The following is a 25,099-nucleotide window of genomic DNA, read 5'->3' as shown; positions in this document are numbered from 1 at the left end:
AAGCATACAAGTTTATTTTAGGATAGTGAAGCTATCTGAAAGAAGCCATTGTCACCGTCATTTTCGAGTATGGATCAAAAGTCAACTACTCGGTCAACGACCGAAGCCAGAATTTGATTTTAACTGAAATTTGGAGAAGAAGTTTTCGCTGCTGCAATTTTTACCAAGTTACAATTTTACCTGGATTTAAAATACTGCAGAAAGGAAGATTTGGAGAAGTAGTCTATTGAATGGGAAGAAAGAAGAAGAGGCTGATGATTCATTTGATTCTAAGCAAATGAATTATGGAGTAATAAATTAGGAACACGACGTAATTAAGTCCATATGATCAATGAATTATAAATAATATTTTAAATACTACCTCCGTCCCAAAATAGATGTAAATTTGCATCTATTTTGGGACGGAGGTAGTAGTACAAAAGAATTCCTGTAGGAATATATATTCAAACCACAATGCTACATAATAAGGAAACAAAAATCACTATGAGCCACACCACATAGAAACAGGGGAAGGAATCTCATCAGCTTTAGAGTTTGGTAATGGTCGCAACACACAATCCGACGAAGACAAGGAACTTAAGAGGCACTTCAATGGAGCTTCCGGCCGATGAGCCACTGTCAGTCGATGGGACTGTTTTTGATCCTCCTGTTCCTACATTTCAAATTTATCATTATTTTCCATCAAAAGTCTTTTCACAAAGCATCAATTTAATTTCATCATAGGTAGAAATTCTAGGATGATTCACAGCTGATTATTAATTCCTTATAATTGATGTGTAGTATACCTGAAGGAACCACTGAGGCTGATGGTGAAATTCCGGCATCAGGTGTGTCATCGGAGCCATCTGTCGACGGTGAAACAGCCGGAGAAGTTGCCGGACCAGAACCACCTGTTTTACCATAAACAAGTGAGAGGTAATTATTTGATTTTATCGTATAGTAATACAACTATTTAATTATTTTCTATAGGTTGTCCCTCCTAAAGTTTGCTAGCAGTATATAATAAAATAAAACTTTCGGTCTCATAGATGAAATTACTTATTGTGTCACGGTAAGATAAGCATTATTAGGACAAGTTTTGAGTAAGCATATATGCATAAATAAATTACCGTTACACTGGCTAACTTGTGGAGTTTTAACATTACACGCGCCGGGTAGAGCTAAGGCCTGAGTTTGGTTAATATTAAGTCCGAAGGAGGAACCACCACCATTGAGAAGAGAGCAAAGGCATTGTGGAGTGGATTGAACCACACTACTAAGCGTTCGAACAGCACGAAGAAGACGGTGTCGAAGAATTTCCGGTAATGTAATTCAGGCATGGAACTAGGCTTGTTATTGCACTTGTACACCCTGTTTGTTGAGCTACTGCTCCGTAGCATAGCATTGCCACGAACACAGTTAGGATGAGAATTCTTGTAGACATTCTGTGTTTTCGAGTGGATATTTTCGTTAAAGTGCTGAAGAAAATTGTTTGATTTAGTTTGAGTTGTTAGGAAATTGCTAGAGATGTTGAATTTTTATAGGAAACTTGAATGGGGTAAGGTCCAAAAAAAATTGGGTGACATTTAGATGACCAACTTCAACAAAAGCTGAAAGGGTTGTTGAGTAACTTAACAGCCTCTAGCTACTTTATTTCCCATTTTAATTTAATCTCATGGAGAGATCTTGATTTGTTGCTTAATGATTTGTCTAATCTTATGATTACCTTAAGACAAAATGTTTAGATTAAATAATTTTCTGGGTAGGGACATTCAATATTGTTTATGTGACATTAGTTTAGAAAAGAAAATCTACTCTTTAGCCCTTTGTTACATCACTTTTGGACTAGTCTTGCAATTCAAATAAAGATACTCGAATTCTTCAACATCTTCTGATTTATTTTATTTTTCATAAAGTGGGAATTATTATTAATTTTAGATCTAATGTGGCCGAGTTGAATCGTGTCAACTGTCAATAATCCATGGATTCAACATCTTCTATTACTCGAGTCATTTGACTTCTATTCCATCCGTCTCTAAATACATGTTTTTTAAGTTATTGACATAAAAACAAGATGAAAGGAAAAATGTAACATATTTTGATCTAAACGAAAAGTCTAAAAAACATGTATTTTGAGACGGAGGGAATAATACATTGCAACAAGCTAATGTGTGTCATCTCCATGGAAATTGTACAACACTATGAAACAGACAAGAAATTAAATTAATAATAATAAAACATTCGTACAAAAAATTGACAAATCCTGAGCCCAGCCGATCAACTGTAAAAACCAATAATTAAATCTTAAGAATTGGTGATAAAAAAAAAAAAAAGAATTGGTGATATTTCCTATCGGTCTTAAAAAAATTCAAGAATCATGAAAATTAGTTCAAGTAGTTACAACCCCAAAGCCCACTAGGATATATCAATCCTATAAATTCTTCTCTAGGATTCAAACACTTCTCACAAAAAAAAAAACTTCAATAAACAACAATTTTAAGTTAATCATTTTAACTGAAATTAAACATGAAAGGGTTCCTTTTAATTACAACTCTTTCATTAGTTTTATCAGTAATGGATGCTCAAGTAATTAACACAGCATGTACAAGTTCAATGATCACTAGCTTCACTCCATGCTTCAATTTCTTCACAGGAAGTACGTCGAACGGCTCCTCGACGCCGACTACTCAATGTTGTAGTTCGCTCAAGTCGATGATGAGCAACAGTATGGATTGTGCTTGTTTGATCGTAACAGCTAATGTTCCGATTCAACTTCCGATTAACCGAACTCTTGCGCTATCTCTCCCTAGAGCTTGTAACATGGATGGTGTCCCACTACAGTGCAAATGTGAAAATTTAATTTAATGTTTTCTGTTTAGGTAATTAGACTTGCAAATTGCATTTCTACATTAATAATTCTAACTATTATATTAATTTATATTCTTTTTGCAGCTACTGGGACTCCTCTTCCGGCTCCAGGTATAGGAAAATTTTTAGATTCTTAAACTATTTAGTAGTAATTAAGTTGCACTATGAGGAAAATTCACCTTCTAAATCCGTTTCTAAATCTAGTTAGAAACAGAATCATATTCAAATTATGAAAACGGAAAATTCATATCCGTGTCTAATTAGAAACGGAAATCGGAAATTTATGAGATTCGTTTCGAAATTCTAGTTGCCACCAGTTTTGAAAAATATATATATTGTTTCTAATTAAGTTTCTAAATTTGATTAGAACAAACTAGGATTGTTGACCTAGTAGTTATTGAGGTGGGCTTTCATCCAGGATCGCAATTTTTAGAATTGTTTGGGTTGGTAGAGGACTACCCCCTTCGCGTAGTCTAAAACCGTTAAATAAAAAAATCTGATTAAACCAATTCATATCATTTAAATTTATATCCGTGTCTAATTAGGAACGGAATAGCAATAGAAATTTATGACATCGGGCTTCGAAAACCACCAGTTGTCCAGTTTTAAAATGAAAAATACTGTTCTAGCTAAGTAGGAACGGAATTATATTGTGCCTATGAGTTCCGTTTCAATTCCATTTTCTAGGAATTAGAAAGAGGGTTTATCCGTTTTAAAATCTCCGTTTCTAGTTTACCATTTTCTTGTGGTGTTGGTATATTAATGTGGACAATAATTTAAAACTTCATGGCAGGTTCTGTGTCGTTGGGGCCAAGTCCAGCGCCAGAAGCTGATGCTCCTGATTCTGCATTTAGTCCACGAGGTAATCTGTGATTTTTAATTTTTAGTACTGCTTTTATCGTTTTTCATATATTTAGACCGAACATTTGAGCTTGAACAAACTCATTTGCTAATTGTTCAATCTCAAATGTTCGGTCTAATTGCATAGCCAAAAAGCAATTAGATCAATCGAAACCGACGATATTGAGCCGAAACAAATCAGTTTGGTCGGTTTCAGTAGAAGAAAACAAAACAGACATATTTTTTGTGCAAGAAAATAATTGTGGACCTAATCGGAACTTATCCAAGTCGGTTCAATCCAGGTATCTATTTCTCCAAACCGAGCAGAATCGACGCCCTCACTCTACTTGAACATCATTTAATCAGTCTCTAGCAATACTCTAATATTATTAACCTGATTCTAATTTCAATTATTTAATGTTGTGAATGATTGATTAAGCAGCTTCGAAAGCAGTTTCGTCGTCTCCAGGACCAGAATCAGGATCAAGCAACGAAGCATTGTCCCCTTCAGCATTGTTAGCTCCTTCGGCTGAAACACCAAATGCAAACCCAAGAATTCGACCGGTTATGAACCCGTCGTCATCAGGAGCTACATCTCATATTACACTACTTCCATTTACTGTGCTAATCTCTATAGCAGCCATGGTTTTCAACTATTCCTTTTGACATATATGTCACAATATGTAATTTTTTCTTTGTTCTGATTGCTATACTTCAGGTTCTCTACTTGTTCATGAATATAAGTCTGAAATACCTAGATACCGACGGTTAGAATTTTTACTTTTATTTTTTGTAATGTTTTCATCGGGATTCGATCCTTCATTATAAATTAAAGTCATATATTTTGAATAGCCTAAAAATTCATATTGACAATCATTTTCCTTTATTATCATTCCCAAAATTATAAGTCAAAGAAATGTGATTGCCTAAATGGTGAAGACTGTCACCAGGGTGTGACCAAATTATTAGACATTTTTTTTATCGAGAGGTCATGAATTCGACTCATGGGAAGTGAATTTTGGGTTAGATTTATATTAGGAATTAATAAAAAAAAAAATGGTGAAGACTGAAGACACAATTTAAACACAGAATACCAATTTGGAAAAAGTAATTAGTTAATTTGGTCGGCTCCCAAGTTCTTAGGAAATATTTCTAAGACAAAAAGTGTAACATCCGTACTCTAATTTAGACACGAATCTTAACTAGATATCGCAATTAGCTATAACTAAAAAAAAAAATTCTCTCGTAACGAAATATCAAGAGAAATACAATGACTTACAATATGAATTCAACCATGAATAATAAAACATACAAATCAAATCTTATGTATGTCAAATCTAAGGAGACAAGAGTTGAATTTTATTTTTTTCTCCTACTAGACTTATTAATTAAGCCAGAATTTTCAACACTTATCATAGAGGAAGCTGAGTCCTCCCGTAGGCTTCATAATTGCATGCAATCACAGCATTACATATCCTCCGTAACATATAAACATTCAACAACTCAGTAACCCAAATTTCATTCTCATTCTTCAAACAATCACAGCCAAAACAATCATTCAATTCAGTCTATTTACAGTTCCAATTACAATAAAATTTCAGTCCAAAGTTCTTCCGTAACAAGCTTACGGAAGATTATAACTGTCAAAACTTACAAAATCGTCTAAACTCACTGTCCAAAAATTCGACTAGCCCATAATCAATCCAAATCAACATATATTGAAGACAAGGCCTTAATAAACACAGAACAAGAAGGATACATTGATCGGACGAGTGGAAGCCACTGAGTCACGACCGAGTTGAGTGTCGGTCGTCACTGAGTCGACCGATTCTGTCCCGAGTTCGTGCATCAAAGGAGTCTAGAGGCACCGGCGAACCATTCCGAGCAAGATCCGCGGTGAAATCTGTTGGCCAGAATATTCCAAGGTAAAATCTGGTGGCCAGAATATTCCAAGGTAAAATCTGACCACCTCCTGCATTCAAATCGATTCCTTTTCAGCATAGAAACAATACCCAATGATCATAGTATAACATAGTAGAAGATTATAGCTTAATTCGGCATTTTAAAAAATTTGATCCGAACCCTAAAATCGAATTTAAAGACGAACGGAGAGGAATTGTCGAAAACTAACCTTGTATTCGTGATCCTCGTGTTGATTACTACCGGAAACGGCCAAAATTTTGTCCGAAGACGACGAACGACAGAGAAGACGACAGAGAGAGAGCGTTGTCGCAAGGTTGAAGAAGAAGGAATAATGATTGAATCGATTTGGTTCAATCATTTATATAGCCGGAGATAAAAATCGGTTCATTATGTTAAAAGACTATATTACCCTTTCATTTTTAAATTATTTACAAAACTGTCAACGTGTATTATTTCGGTCAAATATAAGTCAAAGGTTAAATTGTCTTTTCACAATATTTAAAATCGGTTCTTTCGGTTCAATTCGGTTTATTTCAATCAGTACCGGATCGGTCTGATTCTTTTAATCCGTGCCTATATTAAAGAAAAATATATACCCCTCTGTGTTTTTAAAATCTACAGACTTACCAACGCGTCTGTTTTGAGTCAAAGGCTATACTGGTCATTTCACAATCCCGAATCTGATTGTTATTCCGAACCTAAATTGAAACCCTAAAAAGGATATTTTTATCTTTCGAACCTAATAAAATCATTTTTACTCAACCCGAACCTACCAAATTTTTACAGTAGGTAAAAAATATTGTTTTGAACATAATATGTGAAAATTGAAATTTATAGATAACAGATTTAATTTATTTTGATTTTTGTTAAATAAAAATTAAAAGATATATTGTTAATGTAATTAATTATTTTAAAAATTATTTGGAGTAGTAAATCAGTTTAAAAAAATTATGGAAAAATTAAAGTATATTATTTTAAATGATTAGGAATATTGTGCAAATTTCGTAAATATTTTTATGGTATAAAAGTATTTAATTCAATAATTGGATTAAGGAAAAAAATTGATTTTATAATATAATTAAATAAATGTTTTAAAAGTAACTTAGAGTTATTGCGACGAGAGTGACGTGTACGGTTTAATTCGTAGTAAACACTAATATGAGTTAAAGATCAAGTCAAATTAAAGTAAAACAACAAGACATTGCATTTATTCTAAAATTAAAAAGTAATGATTTTTATATATCGTCTATTAGGTAACGAAACTACGGGCGACATTGGAGAAGTAGCTAATATCAATTAGCAATTATCGGTCTTCATTACTGTGAGTAGACTTTTAATTATAGAAAGCGCTTATATTTTTATTATGTATTTCATGCATATTGTTTGTATATATAATATATATAATAGCTACCTAGGATTGGTTGTATTATATATATATATATATATATACGAATTGGGAAATAAATTGATATTTATATATATATATATATATTGGGAAAAATATTATGAACTATATGATAAATAATCATATATATAATTTGGAAGGAAATATCCGGAAATAATTCTAAATAAATTAAGTGGATAAATATCCGTAAAGATTTATAATAAATTGCTATTACATGTAACCACATGTGGGAAACTCGGATAAATACATAAATCGATTCCTGAGTTCGACGGAACTCACGATAGGAATCCACGTTGGTTCTACGGAATGCCTAGAAGGGTTGTCATGACAGGCGCTGGGCTACGGAGGGCTACGGGCCGTAGTTCTGAAGCTTGACCAGAGCCTGGTTGAGGAGTAGAAAGGTAGCTGTTCTAGCGAAGGACACTAGACTTTATCGGTTACCGATAAAGGTAAGTGGGATAAAGTGGTTACCATATAATAGAAATAAATAACTTATTTATAATTGTCTGAATTGATTGAAAGTTGATTTTGATTTTAAACATATAAAATTATTTAGTATTAAAAATCATCGACTCGCCTAGTCGATCAGGTAAGATTTTGGTGAATGCATTACATGATAATATTTTCAAATATTATCGTGGGTAGAATTTAGAATATATATAAGGGAAGGAAAAACCCTCATATAATTAACGGCTACTCACGAGATTTTATATCTCATAAACGTTTAATAAAATTTTTACAGGTAACGAATAGTTGGGAAGTACCAGTGAGGACTAGTAGCATAAGATCTCATTCGGAGACCGAGGTAGAATATTCCACAGCCTCGAGCAGAGCATGATAATTATCTTCATTAAATAACTTATCTGGGCGGCACTTGTGCCGAAGTGTGTCTTAGACTTAACCTGGCTTTTATTATTGTTATAAACTTATATGTAACTAAAATACTTAATTATATTTTAATATTTTATGGAGGATATAAATTCGAATAAAGATTTATTTGTTAAATCGATAAGTATGAAAAACGAAACTCTTGACGCCCCTAAAATGATCTCCCGTCCTTAGAAGGAAATCGCGAGGGGTGTCACAAAAAGAACAAAAACCACAAATTTCACACGAAAATTTAGGTTCAACAAAATCCAAAGTTAGAAACCTTCCCTTATATATTGATTGGCTAATAGATTATAATTCTCAATCAATCAACCAAAGAAAGAACATAAATTTAGCAAGATGGCCAACAAGCTTGTGGCAATATTTGTGATGTGCATTGTTGTGTTTGCAGCAGTACAAGTGATCGAGGCAGACGGAGAATACAAGGCTTGTTTCGACAATTGCGAGAACGAGTGCAAAGGCGAGGGAAGTGGTAGCACTCTCTGTGAGATGAAGTGTGACACCGAATGCACTTCTAAGGAAACTCTCAGTACGTAATCCTAATCAATATACCAATATATAATACTCCCTGTGTTTTCAAATAGATGGCGTTATGCCTTTTTAGATTCATTCAAAATTTGATGTATTTATATAGTAATAATAACTAAATACATCTATTTTTAAATGAATCTAGAAAGTCAAAACGATATGTTGGAAGACAAAGGTAGTAACAACTATATCAATGTTTTCGGCAATGTCATTGTTAAAAAATTCTTCTTCTTTTTTTTCTTTTTTTTGCAGAAAAATTGAACTTGATTTGATCAAGAGGGCATGCAGGTTTATCAACAAAGAAGATGACTGGGATTATTTATAAAATAAGATTCGTGGAATCGTTACCATCCTCGTTGAACTATGTAGCCTTTCGAGATTAGTAATGCGAATTCCTATTTGAGTTCCAAAAAAGTAGTAGTAGTACTAATGAACTATTTTCGACGAGCAGCTATGTATCAGTAGGAGTATTACTCATTTACAAACATGTAACTTTGTAATGATGAAATAAATCAATAGCATTGGCCTTGGTCAGTGATTCCATTGCTTTTTTAATTTAAACTGCATCATTTGATTCCTCACGTCATTAATTTGGTTTAAACTGGTTCTGAATTCATATAGCTCGTTCTGCTCGTCCTGGATTTCGGATATATTATCTGGATCAGAACAAGATACAGATCGAGTACGTGGATTGGCTTGACTATAGATATTGACTCCATCCGATCCGAACTGATGTAATTAAACATATAAAAATAGTACTCCTTCCGTGTATAAATAGATGACGTTTTTGGAGATATTTTTTGTCTTTAAATAGATGGCGTTTTTAAAATATAAATGTATTTTTTACCTTTTTACCCCTCCATTCATTATCTTCCCTCACATAATTAATAATTGAATAAGGAAAGAGAGGATAGAATTGTAAAGTAAAGATAATTTATGTATTAGAGTTGATGATATTGGTATGCGTAAAAAATATGTCATCTAGTAGTATTTTTTATAAATATATAAATTAATTAATCAAATTATTATAGATATAATATTAAAATTTCGGATCAGAGCGGATTTTTTTTTTGTGCTGATTGGACGGATAGTCAATACGAACATTCATGGATCGGATAATATTTTTTCTAAAAAATTGCAGATCGAATTCCAATCGAGCCATTATCCGGTCTTATCCGATCCATTGTCATCGAGGTTCAAAACGCAGAGTTTAGCCAAGAGCCCAAGAGTAATAAGGCACATAACTAGGCCCATTAAAGATATAAAGCTCAGCCCATGATGGCACTCTCTTCTCTTCCCTTTTTTCGTTTTCTTCTTCTTAGTAGGGTATAAGCCTGTAACCAAATCTCTGCAATTTCGCCATTGACACACTTATTTGAAGGTATTCTTCTCCATCACTCTCTCTCTCTCTCTCAAAGTGATTTTATCTCTTGCAATGTTGAATATATATTATTTATAATCATGTTTAAAAATCCCTTTTTTTTAAGATTAATAATCATGATTTTTGCTTTTTTCTTCAATAGAATGTTGAATTTGTATTTGAAATCCATCGATAGGATCAAATTTAGGTGTTAATTTTAGTAAAAATGGAAACTTGGGTGTTTTATGAGTTGCAGTGAGCTTTTACTAATTTTCTTAACCATTATTGATTTTGCTTTCGACTCGAATTCATTCGTCGAGTAGCAATGAAGAAAAGATTCAAAGTGTGTTTCTTGTGTCATGTCTGTGATGCTTTGGCTCTTTTCTAAATTATGATTTGCTCAAGAGATTGCTATTCTTTAATCGTTCGGTTTGATTTTGACTAACCGATGCAATGCTTGCTGGCCATGACAACTCCAGGAAAATCCGTGGAAGTCTGGTTTCTTCATCAGTTTGAAATGGGTTGGAAGGCAGCTGAGAAACTCATTAGGCATTGGAAGATTCTCAGGGGAGATAACGTAATAATGGGATTGTAGAAGATTATATTTTTTTTCATTTTCCCATCGTGTTTCTATTGAACTTTGGAAATATTTTTTACATTCTGGTTTTGTCTCTCTATATACTTCACAGGTGATGATAATAAGGGGCAAGGATAAGGGCGAGACAGGTACCGTTAAGAGAGTCGTTCGCTCTCAAAATCGTGTTATTGTTGAGGGGAAAAATCTGGTGAGCAGTGCTGATCTTTGTAAATTACGTATTTCTTTGGTGTAGCGTAGTTTTAATATCACTCGTCGACCCTTTTTGAGATTTCTATAGATAGACACACATCAAGAAATACAGAATGCACAGAAGTAAACGATAACATATCTGATATTATGAGCTCTCATTGCTTATACAATAGTTGGATTGGATCATAGGTGTAACTTCATTTTTCCTTCGGCCATTTTCCTGTTGGAAACTATGATGCTAACATCATTTGAATGCTTTGAAAGTTAAAATTGTGCCGATTTCTAGTTAATCTTTGTGTTTCTTAGCTTTTAAACATGATTTCATTCATCTTTGCAGGTGAAGAAGCATATAAAACAAGGTCAAGGTCATGAAGGCGGGATCTTCTCCGTCGAAGCCCCACTTCACGTTTCAAATGTTCAAGTAGTTGACCCTGCCACAGGGTAAACTTGAATGTTTTTAACTTCTTCACTTCAATTCTCAGCAACTTCCATTTATTTTACTCTAATTGATTTCAGGAAGCCTTGCAAAGTAGGAATTAAATATCTTGAAGATGGAACAAAAGTTAGGGTAGCAAGAGGTATAGGTGCATCTGGTTCTATAATCCCTCGTCCCGAGATCTTAAAGATAAGAACAACACCAAGACCTACAGTTGGTAATAGACTATTTCTAAACCTTAAATTATTCTGTGCTCTATAAAAATTAACTTGAAAGTTCGAATTTTTATATTCATTTTTGTATTTTTGCAGCTGGCCCTAAGGATACTCCAATGGAGGATGTGCTTGAGAGAACATACGATGCTAAAACTGGAAAGGGTATGCCTGAGATTTGAGCTGTATGTTTGCAGAATCATTAGTCAGTAAGCAAACTTTGCAATGCATCTGAGTTCTATTGATCGGATCATATACAAATAACGATATTTAACTGTTATTCTGTTACTCTTGATCAAAGCTTGTACCTAGTACTGTTCAAGTTGAATTTTGTGACTTGGGTTGAGACTTTTAACATCTTGCATTAGTTTAATTATTGTAAAGTAGTAGAAGGAGAATTACGCTGAATTATATCTGAATTTTGTCTAAGTTTGATGAAAATGGAACGGAATGTCCCATGTTTTAATAATAAATCTCGATTTCTCGTGCCTACATTATCCCACGATCAGAGCAAATCCAATCGTGTGACCTTGTCCGACGCCGTATTCTGTGTCTCTCATAAAAACATGTTTTGTATGCAAATTAAGAAAGAAAGCAAAGAAGAGATGCTGAAAATACATGGGCAAGTGAGAACTCACTGAAACAGTGTTAGAAGTTGAAAACGTGAGGATGATAAAATAGAAAGAGAGAAGGTTAGGACTTCGGAGAGAAGGATGGGTAAATTTTGATATAAATATGAATAAAATACGCCTACACGTCTTGCTTTTACTGCTATATCGGGAGTTTGATAATGATCGAGTGACGTTGCTTCTTCTGCCCGACCCAAGGAATCCATTAGAGATGATGCAATCTCTCCAAGAGTTTATATTTGTTTGTGAGAGAGGTTACCTAGTAGTATATCCGGTTTATAACTTCTTGAATTGGTAAATTTTATACATACATATATATAATCTGATTGTTGATCTAAACTCAGTTTATTTATCATATGGAGTAACTAGATATCCATCATTTTTATAGAATCAAGCCACATTTCCCCACTAAACATCCAATCATTCTATTATGATCTCATTTCATTGAACTTTACGAAATATTCTTAATGTGGGCCGCGTATGTTGTAAAGAACTAATAGCGACTCGCGAGTAAATGAGGATATGATAAGGAACTATTCGCGACTTTGCGAGTAATTGAAAATATGGTGGGGCCATTTTCTTCCATATATAAACAACCCTACCATCACAAGATACGGAAATACTCTCTGACAACACAATTTCGTCTGTCATAAAATCTAAATCAAATCTAAAAAAAATATGTCAACTAACAATCTCTCTCGTAACATCAACTTATCGATCCTCGACAAAACCGAGGATGCCAACCTCTCGTCTCAGCTATTGGAGAATTCAGAAACGACCGATGTTGGGAAAGACGGCAAAGTTGATGGATCAGTTTTCTCCGTCGGTACTCCTTTGGAGAAGGATGTCAAATTGCCTCCAATTGAGTTGGGGAGTTTCTTGGATCAGTGCTTTACTTGTAAAAAGATGATCTCTAATAGCATGGATGTGTACATGTATGGGTATGTTTCTCTACATCTCTCAATACTATTCTATTTGGTTTAATATTGAATTGATGAATATGCATATAATGTGTATATGATTCCGTAAAAATGATGATATGCTATATATTATGTATCTGATTTTGATCTGTTTTGTGGTAAATTTTACATATTCAGTTCATTTTTTCCCTTCAATTTAGCTTAAGTTCTCACTATAATTAGGTCACATTTCATGTAAACATATTGAATATTCATTAACATGTGCCTAATTTATTTATTTTAACATTTGCCTAGATCTTGGTTAGAACACGGTCTCAATTGAAATTTGTTTGTTTGTTTCGCCTTTTTATTTTATTTTATTTTATATTTATTTTTCTGGAAAAAATGATTATTTGATGTGCAATTTAATTGTTTTATGAAAAAATGCTATTTTTTTTAATGAAAGCAATCTTTAATTGAAAAAAGGGAATCTTTTCATATGCTTTTATTGGTATAAAATTATTTTGGGAAAAAATGTTTTGGATATTAAAAGAAAAAATTTATATGTTTAATTTAAATTTAAAATACTATAATTTAAAATATTATAAAATCTCTTAATTTGAATTTATCGCCAATTATCATTCACAATATTAATTATGTATTCGAAATAATATTTATTAAGGTCAATATAATGTTTAAAAAAAAGGGTCATATTATATTTAAAAAAAAAAGGTCAATGTTATAATAGTTAAAAATTCAAAAGAGCATAATATTTATCGGTTTATTTATTTTATATTTTTTATATACCTATTATATAATAAACTATCCAAATTCGTTCCTCTCTTAAGTCGAATCTCCAACCTCTCGAAGGAGTAAATATCGCACCACTGGACCACTGTCAATTTATTACATTCACACATGAAGTGCAAAGATAGGGTGGAATGGAACTTCGAATTTAATTTCAAATTTTCGCCAAACCAGTGTTTAGACCGAACACTGCTTTGCACTTGGCGCATTGAACTTAAATCAAACTGAAACAAATTTGGGTTTGATAGATACTCTATTCAATCAAAAATGTATATGTTGCAATAAATTACCTTTTTATTTATTTAGGTGTCCTTTTGTGGGTGTATCTTTTACTAATGTTAGAATGCATATGTAATATTAATGGAAGTTCGTATATTTTTATGAATATTGTACAGATATTTTCGTGGATTTTGTACGTCTGCATGTCGCAATGTACAGATATCCATCGATGATGAAGTAGAAAGGGCAAGAAAGGTAGCAGCCAAGACCCTAGCAAAAAGCAAAAAAGCATCCAAGTAAATTAATTAATGGAAAAAAGATTTGCATCTCTTTTCCATTAATTTAAATGAAATTGGTTTAGAATGAAAATGCAAACTTGAAAAGACTTTATTTTACTTTTTTCGGATTATTAACAATTTTGTTTTGCTTCTTTGAATTTAAAAACTTCTTTTTTGGATTATTATGGTTTATGAATTAAAACAAGAAATTTCTGGTTCATAAGCTCTACATAGAAATTAGAAAACATAACGAATGATATATATGATTTCAATTATCTCCTAGATTACTAGGTTGAAGACGAACACTTACAAAAACAAAATGACAACGCCTAGTTTGTGGGCCCATTTGGCAAATAGTTTTTGGGCCCATTTACATGTCCATTTAGAGTATGGGCTTGTGAAAATCGGTTGGGCTCAATAAGATTCTAAAAGCCCATGAATAAAAGAAGAAAGCAAAAATAATAATTAAAAAAAAAAAAAAAACCCAAACAGCTTTGAACCACGTACAAGTAGAGAACAAGGTAGTCATTAATCCCATGAGGCAAACAAATATCAAACTTTAAATAGATTGGTGAAATTTTGCTCACAATGAATTCAATGAGTTAAAAAAACATGACTTCGTTCGATAATGATAAACAAACTTACTCAAAATCAGACTCAACGAGCCCATCAGTTTAACAATAAACGGTTATAATTTTTATAATTTTTAAATCGATGAATTCGATAAATCTACCTTTTGACGAGTTCAAAAATCATGTCTCCAACGTTTCACGCGATAGAATCTCAATAACATACCACATCTTATTAATTACATGCGTAAACATCGAGGTTGAACTGACTAATTACAATTCAAACAAATAAGTAAGCATAGTACTACAAATGTATATGATCACATGCTTACGTCATGTTTTATTGGTAGTAGCAGATTATCCGTCAACCAGTTTGACGACCACTGTACATAAACCGTGCGTATTCCATCATAAACGGAGTCACTTGACGGCGACTCGTCAGAATATATAGCATATGACATACATATGATCACTGGATTATGACTTTGTACGTTAAAATACTGATAGTTTGTTTAACAAGCAAAACGATTAATCATATATCGAAACTTTTTTAGATTACCATTTGTGACGTCAGCAAACGCCGATAACAGCCTGATTCGGTAATCCTACATGACTATATATATACACGTCATCTCAGTTTCCATTTTATTGACACCGTTTGACTTGTACTCTGACTGTTATCTTTTCCTCTGATTCATCCCTTCAGTGAAAGCCTGAGTTTTTTTTTTTTTTTTTTTTTATAGAGAAATTTAGAAATATTTTAATTTCAACCAAACGAGTGACATACCGTAAATTTTATAGAGATAGTAGTATTTTCTTCTTAGTGAAGATTTATTTTCAAAGTTCTATATTAAAATGACCTGATCTGAGAGCTCAATTTCTTGTTTTCTCTCTCTTTTTTAAATTTTTTATAAATGTAGGAACATTATTAATTAAGATAATTTGTGGTCGAATCTAATTGTATAAATTAGCGACAATCTTCAAATAAAAATTTAATCATTCAAATTAGGGATTGAAGTACAAAACCGAGACGAATTATACAAAAATTTGAATACACAACATACAACACACAAAAGTGCAATTTCTTTAATATATGTCCATCACAAAATGAATTATAACTTCGTAATAAAATGTTAGCTTCATTTTTATTTTACTCTAATAATAATAATATTAGCTTAATTACATTATACCCCTCAATTTTTAAATAAATGTCGATTTATTTTAGATTTATTGATGTAAACAATCAAAATCATATCTATTATTAAATAAGTAAGAGTACTTAATCATTTATTATTATTATTATTATTATTATGATCATCATCTATGCTTTCATCATCCATTTATTTCGAAATTGCTTCATGCTCTCGCGGTTTTCTGAACTTTATTTAGATTAACAGACAGCTTCCTAAATTTTACTTATTAATTATCGGATTTTTAAATTTCTGTCGAATATAATCACCAAGTTTTTTACGTTAATTTTCCGTTAATATTATTGATATGACAATTTATGTGGCAAAATTTTTACTAATTATCGGGTTTTTTTGTCCACGTGATCGTCTAGTCCACAAACACGAACCGATTAATTGAAACAACTTGGATTAAACCAATTTGAACCCTTAATTAAACAGATTTAACCCACAAAGCATCTGATTGAACCGATTATCCCCTCAAGCATCGTCTTCTTCAAAAGACTTCACGAAACCCGATTTCTTCCATCTCTCTCCTTTACCATCTTCTCCAATCTCCACCATAATCATCAATTTCCCGCCATGCTCTTCCATTATTTATCATTAAAACTCGATAATAAACCTATTTAATTAATTAAAAATATCTGGCATTTTGGATAATTCGCGACAAGTTCGGAGACAGCCCAAGCCACATCTGCCTGAACTTTCATCGGACCTTCTTCGAGGATCTTCGCAAACACCGAGCAACACCGACATGGGTCATATGCTCTACACTTTCCGGGTCCCGACTCAGTAACTCGATTGCCCTCGCCGCGTTCTCCTGTCCTTCCGTTTTACTTTCTTCGACTAATTTCAGCAAAGGACCGACCCCACCTTCTTCTATTATTAATTGGGTACACTTTGGATTTGAGTTCGAAACACTCTTGTTTGAATGAACTAGCTTCGTCAGCTGCTTTTGTTACCTGGTCAGCTAATTAGATCGGTTTCGCTAAATCTTTCACTATGTCTGCCATTCCCGAGCGGACAAAAGAAGAAACTGAAAGGGAGATTTGAGACATAAGACAAATTGAGTTCTATTCAGTTTGATTGATGTTTTAATGGAAATGTTTTTTTTTTATGTGTAGCTGGTCAAATAGGTGGCGGCGGAGGCCAAAGTTGGTGGTCGGTGCCGGTTTCGGAGGTGGTGGTCTGTCCCGATGGCGGTGGTTGGCGGTTGTAGCTGTTCAAATTGGCGATTAGGTCCTCGATGTAAGATTTAAGTGACTTCCTGTCATTACTTCTCTATTTAGATATTATAGATTGTCTAGCATTATATTTGATTAGTATTAGTCCGTTAGTTGGTTATCTCTCCTTTGATTCGGACTTCTCCGCATTCTATTGAAAATATTTTTTTTGGACGTAATTTTTCCAATCAAATATTAAGTCTAAAAAAAGTAGTTGTTTAATATTGAATACATGTAGGTCGAACAATTTTTTTTTAAATCTTTTTTTTTTATATTGACTTAACTAACCTGTTTATGATTGTAATATCTTATATCTCTGGAAGAAAGTATCATGAAATTATAACCTTTCATTTAAAAAATGGGTCAATTAAAGGATAAACTGATTCGTTTTGGGTTAATTCGGTTCGATTTGGTTAATCGATTCGATTTGGCTAATCAGCTCGTGTTTGTTGATAGACAGCTCAGTCACACTCATATGGATAAAAAGACTGTCCCGTTAATAACCACATCAGCAATTTTAACGAGAATTAACGTCAAGGATCCGATGGATCTGATTTATACAAGTTTAAGAATCTGATGTTTAGTAAATGAAATTTAGAAAACTGATGATTAATCTATATAAAGTTATGGGATTTGAGAGAACATTTTCTCAATCCTAAAAAGCGTGCGTCTGCAATCTGGAATGGACAGTAATATCCTCTTATGTCACGAGTTGTACACGTGTCAGGCTACCCATGCATAGCTTACGTAAGCAAATTTCTATTCCGAATAGGGCCAGACTTGGAGGAAATGCCTGTTGCCTATATATATTGACATCATCACACCCTGCAGTGTGGGACCCACACAGTAAAACACGTGGACGCCGTCATCCATTAATTAATATCCCGTTATACTTGAACGGTCCTTGATGTTTTACAACTATGACACTTTTCGCCGTTGGAATATTTTTTTCTTCCATTCTAATCACTCTAGCTAGGTTAAAATCGCAACATGTTTGATCACAATAATCTTATAATTAAGAGTAGTCTCAATAATTTTCAGTCAACGTGAGTAAATTGACTATCTGATTAGCTGAAGCATTTGCCATCCAAAAGGGAGTTTCTCTCGCTCTCTCTCTTGCTATTCCTCGGATCATTATGGAATTGGACGCGCTTCTTGTCGTACTAGCTCTTGATTGTTATGATCCGTGTCTTTCCGTTGTGTAAGAATATAATAGGTAGTATTAAAACTTTAGCTATTAACTTTACTTCCTGTACTTTTGCGTATATACCTTGAACCGGAAACTGTTTAGCCCATTCAATCGCAAATTATAAGAAGAATGGGCTAAGTCGATTACCAACTTCTTTGTATCATATTGCTGATTTAGATAAGCAGTGAAAAACTCCCCTTTGACTGTAAAAAAAAAAACCTCGAGTAAAATGTTATCAAGTTTTCAAAATGATATATATATAGCACCGATATTTTCTTAGGGTGTCGTATGCTTATCGAGAACGTATCAGATACCACTACTTGTTGGAAACTAATTGTCGGTACTTTCGGGGATGAATTATGCCATATATTGTCGCTCTCAATCCCATAATTTTCATTTTGGGAGGCAGAAAGAAATTGAAGACCACATATGGATCAAAATTAAGTACAAATATAAGTGTTATGTGTAGCTTAATTCATGAGCACACAAAAGTTTAGTGCAAACATAACAACTCGAGGATTGTAATTACCTACAATTTAAGAATGATATGATTGATATATTTAAGCTAGACTAACCTACTTAATCAGTTACTAATTGTGATCAAATAATGGCATGATAGACTATGTTATAGCTAAGCTAAGCTAACATTAGGCTTCTCCAGAAACAGGGATATCAATAGCACATTTTGTCTGGCTTTCCAGGATTAAGTAGTAGTGGTATAGGAGCCAGAGCTGTAATATATAAAGTGATTAATTTTTGTCTTAACATGAATAAAGATAAACTTAGATACATTGAATTTAAATAACTGTACTTAAAAAGGCGGCAACCTATATTAATAAATTATAATTGAGGTGATCAGTACATACAGTATCAAGCTAGTTTTAGGGTTCTTACTTCTTTGTAGTTATACATCAACATATAATTTGGTTTAATTTGGGTTAAGGGTCATTTAGCCTCTTTCTTTACACATCAACTGTATTTTTAAACCTAACACTAATCTCATCTTTAATTAATTTATAAGACTCCATCGTCATCACAAAATTAATCAACTTTTCTTTTTCTCTCATCTAAACAACTTACAAATTATTTATGAATTTCGATAATTGTGTAAACTAATCAGAGGGCTTGTATGTTGGACGGAAGTATAATTACTCAAAATTTAAGATAAACTTAACATTTTTGTTTATGAAAATGAAGGTTTAATTTGAAATGAGCATTGTGGTTGCATTGCCAAATAAAATCTTTCAAAACATTTTTTTTACGCATTTTGTGTTTTCGATATTCTCGATACAACGGAAGCTTTATTATGCATTTTTTTTACATTGGGAAGCAAAGAAATCTGTCCAACACAACATGCTTGAATGATTAAGGCATTCGCTTCTCTCTTCGAAGTTGAAGGTTCGAATCCCGCTGGAAACATATAAAAAAAATTAGAGAGATCTACAATAATAAGATACATAAATAAGAAATAATTAAATAAAAAATAATTGATTAATAAAATAGTATATGCATAGAGAGCTTACCTATCCGGTAAGTCGTTAATTCGATAAAAACGCAAGACTATGTCTTACAACATTGTTGGTCATCAACAGTCTCATCATCGTCATCATGATCATCAATCTTATCTGTTTAAGGAAAAAGATGAGAAGCCCCGGGTTGTTGTATAAGAGAGGGAAGATTGAACAAGTAGCTATCGATACGTGTAAACGGACAGAGCTATCAATGCGTGTAACTGACTATTCAAGCGGAAATATCAATGTACATAGTTTGAACAAATAGAGTTATCAATACATGTAAACGAACAAAGCTATCAATGCGTGTAACCGACTATTCAAGCGGAGCTACCAATGTATTTTTTTAAGGTCATGATAACATTGATCGAAATCGATTCACTTAAAACGATTGAATGAGATGGTCTATTTCAAATTCTGGTTATAATCGAAATCGTCTATGATCGATCATCGATTCAATTTAACTTTCATCAGAAATCGATGATTCTCGCTGTAATCTAACTCTAATTCAAAAGTACTAGAACTCAACAAAATTGTTACTATAGGTTACATATGAAACATAAGCAATGTTATAAAATTGTTTGGTTAAAAATAAAAGCTCTATAAGTATTCAAAAAGGAGGTAAGTTGGTGTCACAACAGTTGAAGTAGGCAATGGTTATTTCAGTGTAATATTCTCTTTTAAAAGAAAGCACACTTGATGCAATTGCAGCACGCACATACTGTTACAGTTGATAATTGTATGAAATTATTATTATAAATAACAAAATGCATACATTTTTTCCCTATTATTTGTTTCTTAAAAAAGGAGGGCGAGTTTTGAAACAACCAGCTAGCCTCATTGCATTTCTAAAAGAAAAATTGCGTACTACGACATCCTTCTTCATACCTCCAAAACGAGGAGTCTTAACGCATCGAAATTTGTCATTTTATTGTTTTTAAAAGAAATAATTAATACATAAAAAACAGAGGCGACAATGATAAAAGTTTCCAACTTTTTCAATAAAATGATGATCATCAACTGGAAAAGAAGCATCCTCCATATGTATTGACAGTCAGAGAGCTTCCTCATCTTATTATACGAAATAAGTTTTTCGTAGGATAAATCATTTTCAATTCACTGTACACTGAACAAATTAATTATGGCCTAACAAAAATATTCCCTACTTGATTATTTCTCTCAAGCAGCAAAGTCTGGGAACTGACATTATATATATTTATCCTGTAAAAGTCATCAAATAATACATTTATTAGGTAATGTTCGATAAATGTTATCATCTCATATCATATCGTCATTAACAGATGAAAGAATGCGTACCAGAACAAATTAGAGGTTGTGTTTGTTCATTATTTCCGTGTCAGCAAAATTTCAGTATCCTGTAGTGATAATGAAATATTTATTAGTGTGAATTAGACAAAGGGAGCTGATAAACAACAAAACTAAAACGACTGAGAAAGCTAGCTAGTTTTAGACGATTATATTCATGTTCTTGGGGCTTGGGGGTGTTTTTGTCCAAACACAGCTTTCGCGTTGTTAGTAAGAATGACTATTAAACGAGGAGCTGCCAAACAGCGAAACTAGACTAAAACAACGAGAAACAACGAGAAAGCTGTTTTTGGATAAAAATACCCCTATATGGGGATGGACAAAAATGTGCTAGAATGAATGAAAACGAAAGGAGGAGCAACCTTGGGATTTTTGGATTATGGGAATTTAAGAAGTACTCCATCACCACATAGGCAGACAAACTTTTAATGAAGAAGAGCCCACCTGCAAAAAATATATGTTGGGGGACCAATATATCGTAAGAGATAAGAATGAAGAACAAAGCAAGAGATCCCTAACTTGAACAAGAAAATGAAGACTTTGTAAATATTTACTAAAGGAAATATGTACAGTACAAATTCTAGTTTTCGGTACTGGTGTTAGTTAATAACAAAATGTCAGAATTCTGTTTGCCTTACCACAAGTCAACATAAATACAGCTATGTGAGCTTCTTTCTGAAGATTGTATAATATCCGTTAAATACTACATTCGTCCCTCCTAATTAAGTGTCGCTTTTCCTAGGAAAAGCGACACTTAATTAGGGACGGAGGGAGTAAGTCTAAGCCATTCAAATAACAAAAGCTAGGATTTACTCCTATTTATTTATGCCAACAATTCTGAGCTAATAAATTTTTAAGGTCCACAAGAAAAAGAAAAATGTACCTGACGTTTGATAGTTTGGAGTCGACTTTATTTGCCTCAGATACTTGCATGCTCAACATATTCTGGTTAAAGCACATAAACGTAAAGAATCAAAGATAAAATTCATGTATTTCTAATGTATCATTTGTGATTACAAAATTTCTGAAACCAAGAAATTACCTTTCAGTAAAAATTGAGTTCATTGTATCTATGTGGTTGAGGAAGCAGCTCCTCGACCTCGATTCTTGAACTAGAACAGCTCATGCTCTTCTTAATTCGAGTTCGATTTACGGATTCGACTTCTGCTAAGAATATGCTGTAAACCGGTCTATGATCAGAGAACCTTGCTTCGCCACGGACGTAAGATAGTTGAGTGAGGCCTCTTCCATACCAAAGTATACGATCGCACCAAGCTGGTGTTCTTCGTTTCTCTTTCGGGTGTCGTCGTTGATCGTCGTCTCCAGCATACCTATCTGAGTTATTTGAATATTTGTATGTTGGAGGGAAATATATCTTCCCTTCGTTCCATCCTTGGAACACTCTTCCCCTCCTTTGCTCTATCTGGAGCTGCAAATAACAAAAAAAATCGGTTAACAGAAAAGAAAACACCATAACCGTTATAACAGTTCATTAAAAATGATTATAATTAATGTATATACCTGATCATTCTCTAACAATGCTCTCCAATTACGCATTTCGACTAGAGCCTTAGCTGATCGATATGAAAGGGCTATTCGATAATTCAAGTCTCCAAGCCAAATAACCCGGCTGCACCATGAAAAATAACTTATTTTGATATTTTGCACAACAAAAGCTATGATATATAAGTGAATCAATAAAGTAAAAGGGGCTTACTCGTGCTCTAGAATTGTTTGAGGGGAGTATTCGTCTCCCACGCCATGAACTCTTGGAAATCTGGTCTTCCTAAGAATCTCCATTACATCAGAGTTTCTCCGAAGCTCATCTCCTTCCTTCTGCCCTGACGTTAAATGACTGCAGATGAAGCAAAAGCTCGTTTGGTGCAAAGACATACTTATTGAGATCGAACCCTGAAAAAAAAATCCTATATGAGTTTCACAACTTTGCAAGTTTCTCAAAAAATGATTTCCTCAACGGAAAATAAATTTAACTGTACCTTGTTACCTAGATAACCCATCAATCCTCTGCCTACACAAGATACTTTCATGTTACGAACAGAATCTCTTAGATCACTCTTAACCCACACTGTTAGGAATATTCCCACCATTTGCTTACTAGCCACCAAACAATACCTTGAGTTTCCATTTTGTCTTTCTTCCATAGAGAAAGATCCATTGTAATCCAACGGAGAATGATGAGAAAACTCTGGTGAATCATTTTCATCATCAGATGATCCTGATCTTAAATTGGGATCATCATAATAATCACTTGGTCTATGCCCACCAAAGATAACCCGATCACATACACTAAAACGTCTATCAAGTCTAGGCTGCATTGCGGAGATATCGTTATCCGTTGTTCTGAGGCTACGGCTTAAGGACTGGAAGGAACGACGATGGAAGAAAGACGAAGCCTTTTCGGTTGTGGCGGATCCCTCGAAATCAGCATCAAGTTCGACGATCGGATCAGGGACAGGGGACGGCGTCTGACAGTCGACATATGTTCCAGGGAGATTGTTTAGAGTTTTCCTTATTAAAGCTAGCCATTTTCTAGCCGGACCATTGTCTTCTGTTCCTAAAACATTCCCAGCATTCAAAGGAACAATTTCCTGGAAACTATGCACACATAAAAAAAATGTTAATTTTTCCATAAGACTTATTGAAACAGAAAGAGAAATAACTTGATAACTGAACATACCCAAGAACATAAATGTCAGCTGGAGGAGAAGTGTGAAGCTCTTCAAGGCCTAAATAACTTGGAGGTGGTTTACCGGCAACATTCCACGTGCCTACGAAAATTCTGTGCACAAATGCAGATTCAAACAAATTCAATCTCATAATTAATGACCAAAGAGACAAACAATGAAGCACATTACAATTAGGAGGAAAACAACTTACTTGTAATTATGAACATCTGTCACATTCGCCGATTCTACATCAATCTTGCTTCTCCGAAGTCTATCTGAGTTTTTCTTGTTGGATCTTCCTGTGACAGCAACTTTAGAATCAGACTAAAGTTTAAATTAAAGTTTGAGATTAAAAGATTTATGTGGTCCATTGCAACATTTTCAAAACTACAAAAAGGAAGAGAGGGGTATGTCTGAATTCTGAACCTGTTTTACTTTTCTTCATAACCCATGCTTCTTTCTCAGAGAAATTGTTTCTCCATTCATCATCAACACCTGAAAAAGAAAACCGTAAAGCATTTTAAAGCACTGATCAATGCATTGATCACACTAATTCAGACACACCATAAAGGAAAAAAAAAACATAATAGTACGAGAAATTTTCAAATTTTCAAACTGGAAGAAAACAAAACAAAGATCTTGCACTGCAATGAAGAACAAATCCATCAGTTTTTAGTAGGAAACAAAATAGAGATACAGCATAAAAATCATAGTCAAACACAATCGAGACGAGAAAATGAAAAGTAGTAATCTATTCACAGATTGGAGATAAAATCCCATTTTCCATACAAATTCACCCACTTTATTAAGAAAGATTACCTATATAGTCTATAATGTTGTCAGCATGAAAGTCTTCAGCTTTGCTCTTGATATTAAACCACTTCTTGACCAAGGTCTTAGACCATGAAAGCTGCAACAACAACAAAATTTTACCAAACAAGAAATCAAATTCTCCCTCCGTCCCTAACTAATTGTCGCGTTTACTTTAGTATTAAATTGCACTTTAGCATTATCACAAAAGCTCAAACCTTGCTTTTCTTGGAGTTATTATCTCTCATTGTTTCATGTATTTCTCCAGATTTAGTAAAAACTCTTCCAGGCTGCTCTAATTTGGGTTTTTCTTGAACAAATTTCAAATGGGAATGTGTAAATAGTGAAATTACAAAGAAAAAAAAAACAATCTTGAGGATTTAAACTGAGCTCTGAAAACAGAGTTTTGGGGAGAAAAAAAGTTGAGATTTTTAATGGAAAGAACAAGTCAAGTGAAGAAGAAAAGCAAATGGGTAATCCTCAATTGATGAATAGTTTTCAAACAGAAAACTTAGAATTTGGTATTTTGTTTACTAAGT

The 25,099-nt window shown here is 33.4% G+C and overlaps 4 protein-coding genes across 4 annotated transcripts; 2 read left to right on the top strand and 2 right to left on the bottom strand.

Annotated features, from left to right (window-relative positions):
• Positions 1-527: 527 nt before the first annotated feature.
• LOC139884061 (non-specific lipid transfer protein GPI-anchored 15-like) lies at positions 528-1,423 on the bottom strand. Its single transcript, XM_071868144.1, is given in 4 exon segments — positions 528-652; positions 786-890; positions 1,110-1,260; positions 1,262-1,423. Coding segments are annotated over 4 exon segments (543 nt in total).
• A 1,082-nt stretch (positions 1,424-2,505) lies between these two features.
• On the top strand, positions 2,506-4,459 carry LOC139884060 (non-specific lipid transfer protein GPI-anchored 16-like). Its single transcript, XM_071868143.1, has 5 exons — positions 2,506-2,827; positions 2,932-2,958; positions 3,641-3,709; positions 4,130-4,332; positions 4,406-4,459. The coding sequence occupies exons 1-5, from the start codon at positions 2,506-2,508 to the stop codon at positions 4,457-4,459; spliced, it is 675 nt and encodes a 224-aa protein (XP_071724244.1).
• Positions 4,460-10,308: 5,849 nt separating this feature from the next.
• Positions 10,309-11,408, top strand: LOC139884056 (uncharacterized). Its single transcript, XM_071868139.1, has 5 exons — positions 10,309-10,368; positions 10,481-10,576; positions 10,916-11,019; positions 11,095-11,231; positions 11,326-11,408. Exons 1-5 carry the CDS (start codon positions 10,309-10,311, stop codon positions 11,406-11,408), a joined length of 480 nt encoding a protein of 159 aa, XP_071724240.1.
• A 10,700-nt stretch (positions 11,409-22,108) lies between these two features.
• On the bottom strand, positions 22,109-24,808 carry LOC139884055 (type I inositol polyphosphate 5-phosphatase 4). Its single transcript, XM_071868137.1, has 9 exons — positions 24,779-24,808; positions 24,570-24,660; positions 24,177-24,245; positions 23,962-24,049; positions 23,762-23,863; positions 23,061-23,679; positions 22,781-22,974; positions 22,585-22,693; positions 22,109-22,492 (listed from the first exon to the last, which is right to left on the bottom strand). Exons 1-9 carry the CDS (start codon positions 24,806-24,808, stop codon positions 22,109-22,111), a joined length of 1,686 nt encoding a protein of 561 aa, XP_071724238.1.
• Between the last annotated feature and the right edge of the window lie 291 nt (positions 24,809-25,099).

Source organism: Rutidosis leptorrhynchoides, unplaced genomic scaffold, assembly GCF_046630445.1.
Source record: "Rutidosis leptorrhynchoides isolate AG116_Rl617_1_P2 unplaced genomic scaffold, CSIRO_AGI_Rlap_v1 contig498, whole genome shotgun sequence".
Lineage (NCBI taxonomy): Eukaryota > Viridiplantae > Streptophyta > Magnoliopsida > Asterales > Asteraceae > Rutidosis > Rutidosis leptorrhynchoides.
Note: the sequence above shows the minus strand (reverse complement) of the source record. Positions and strands in the feature narration are given on the sequence as shown.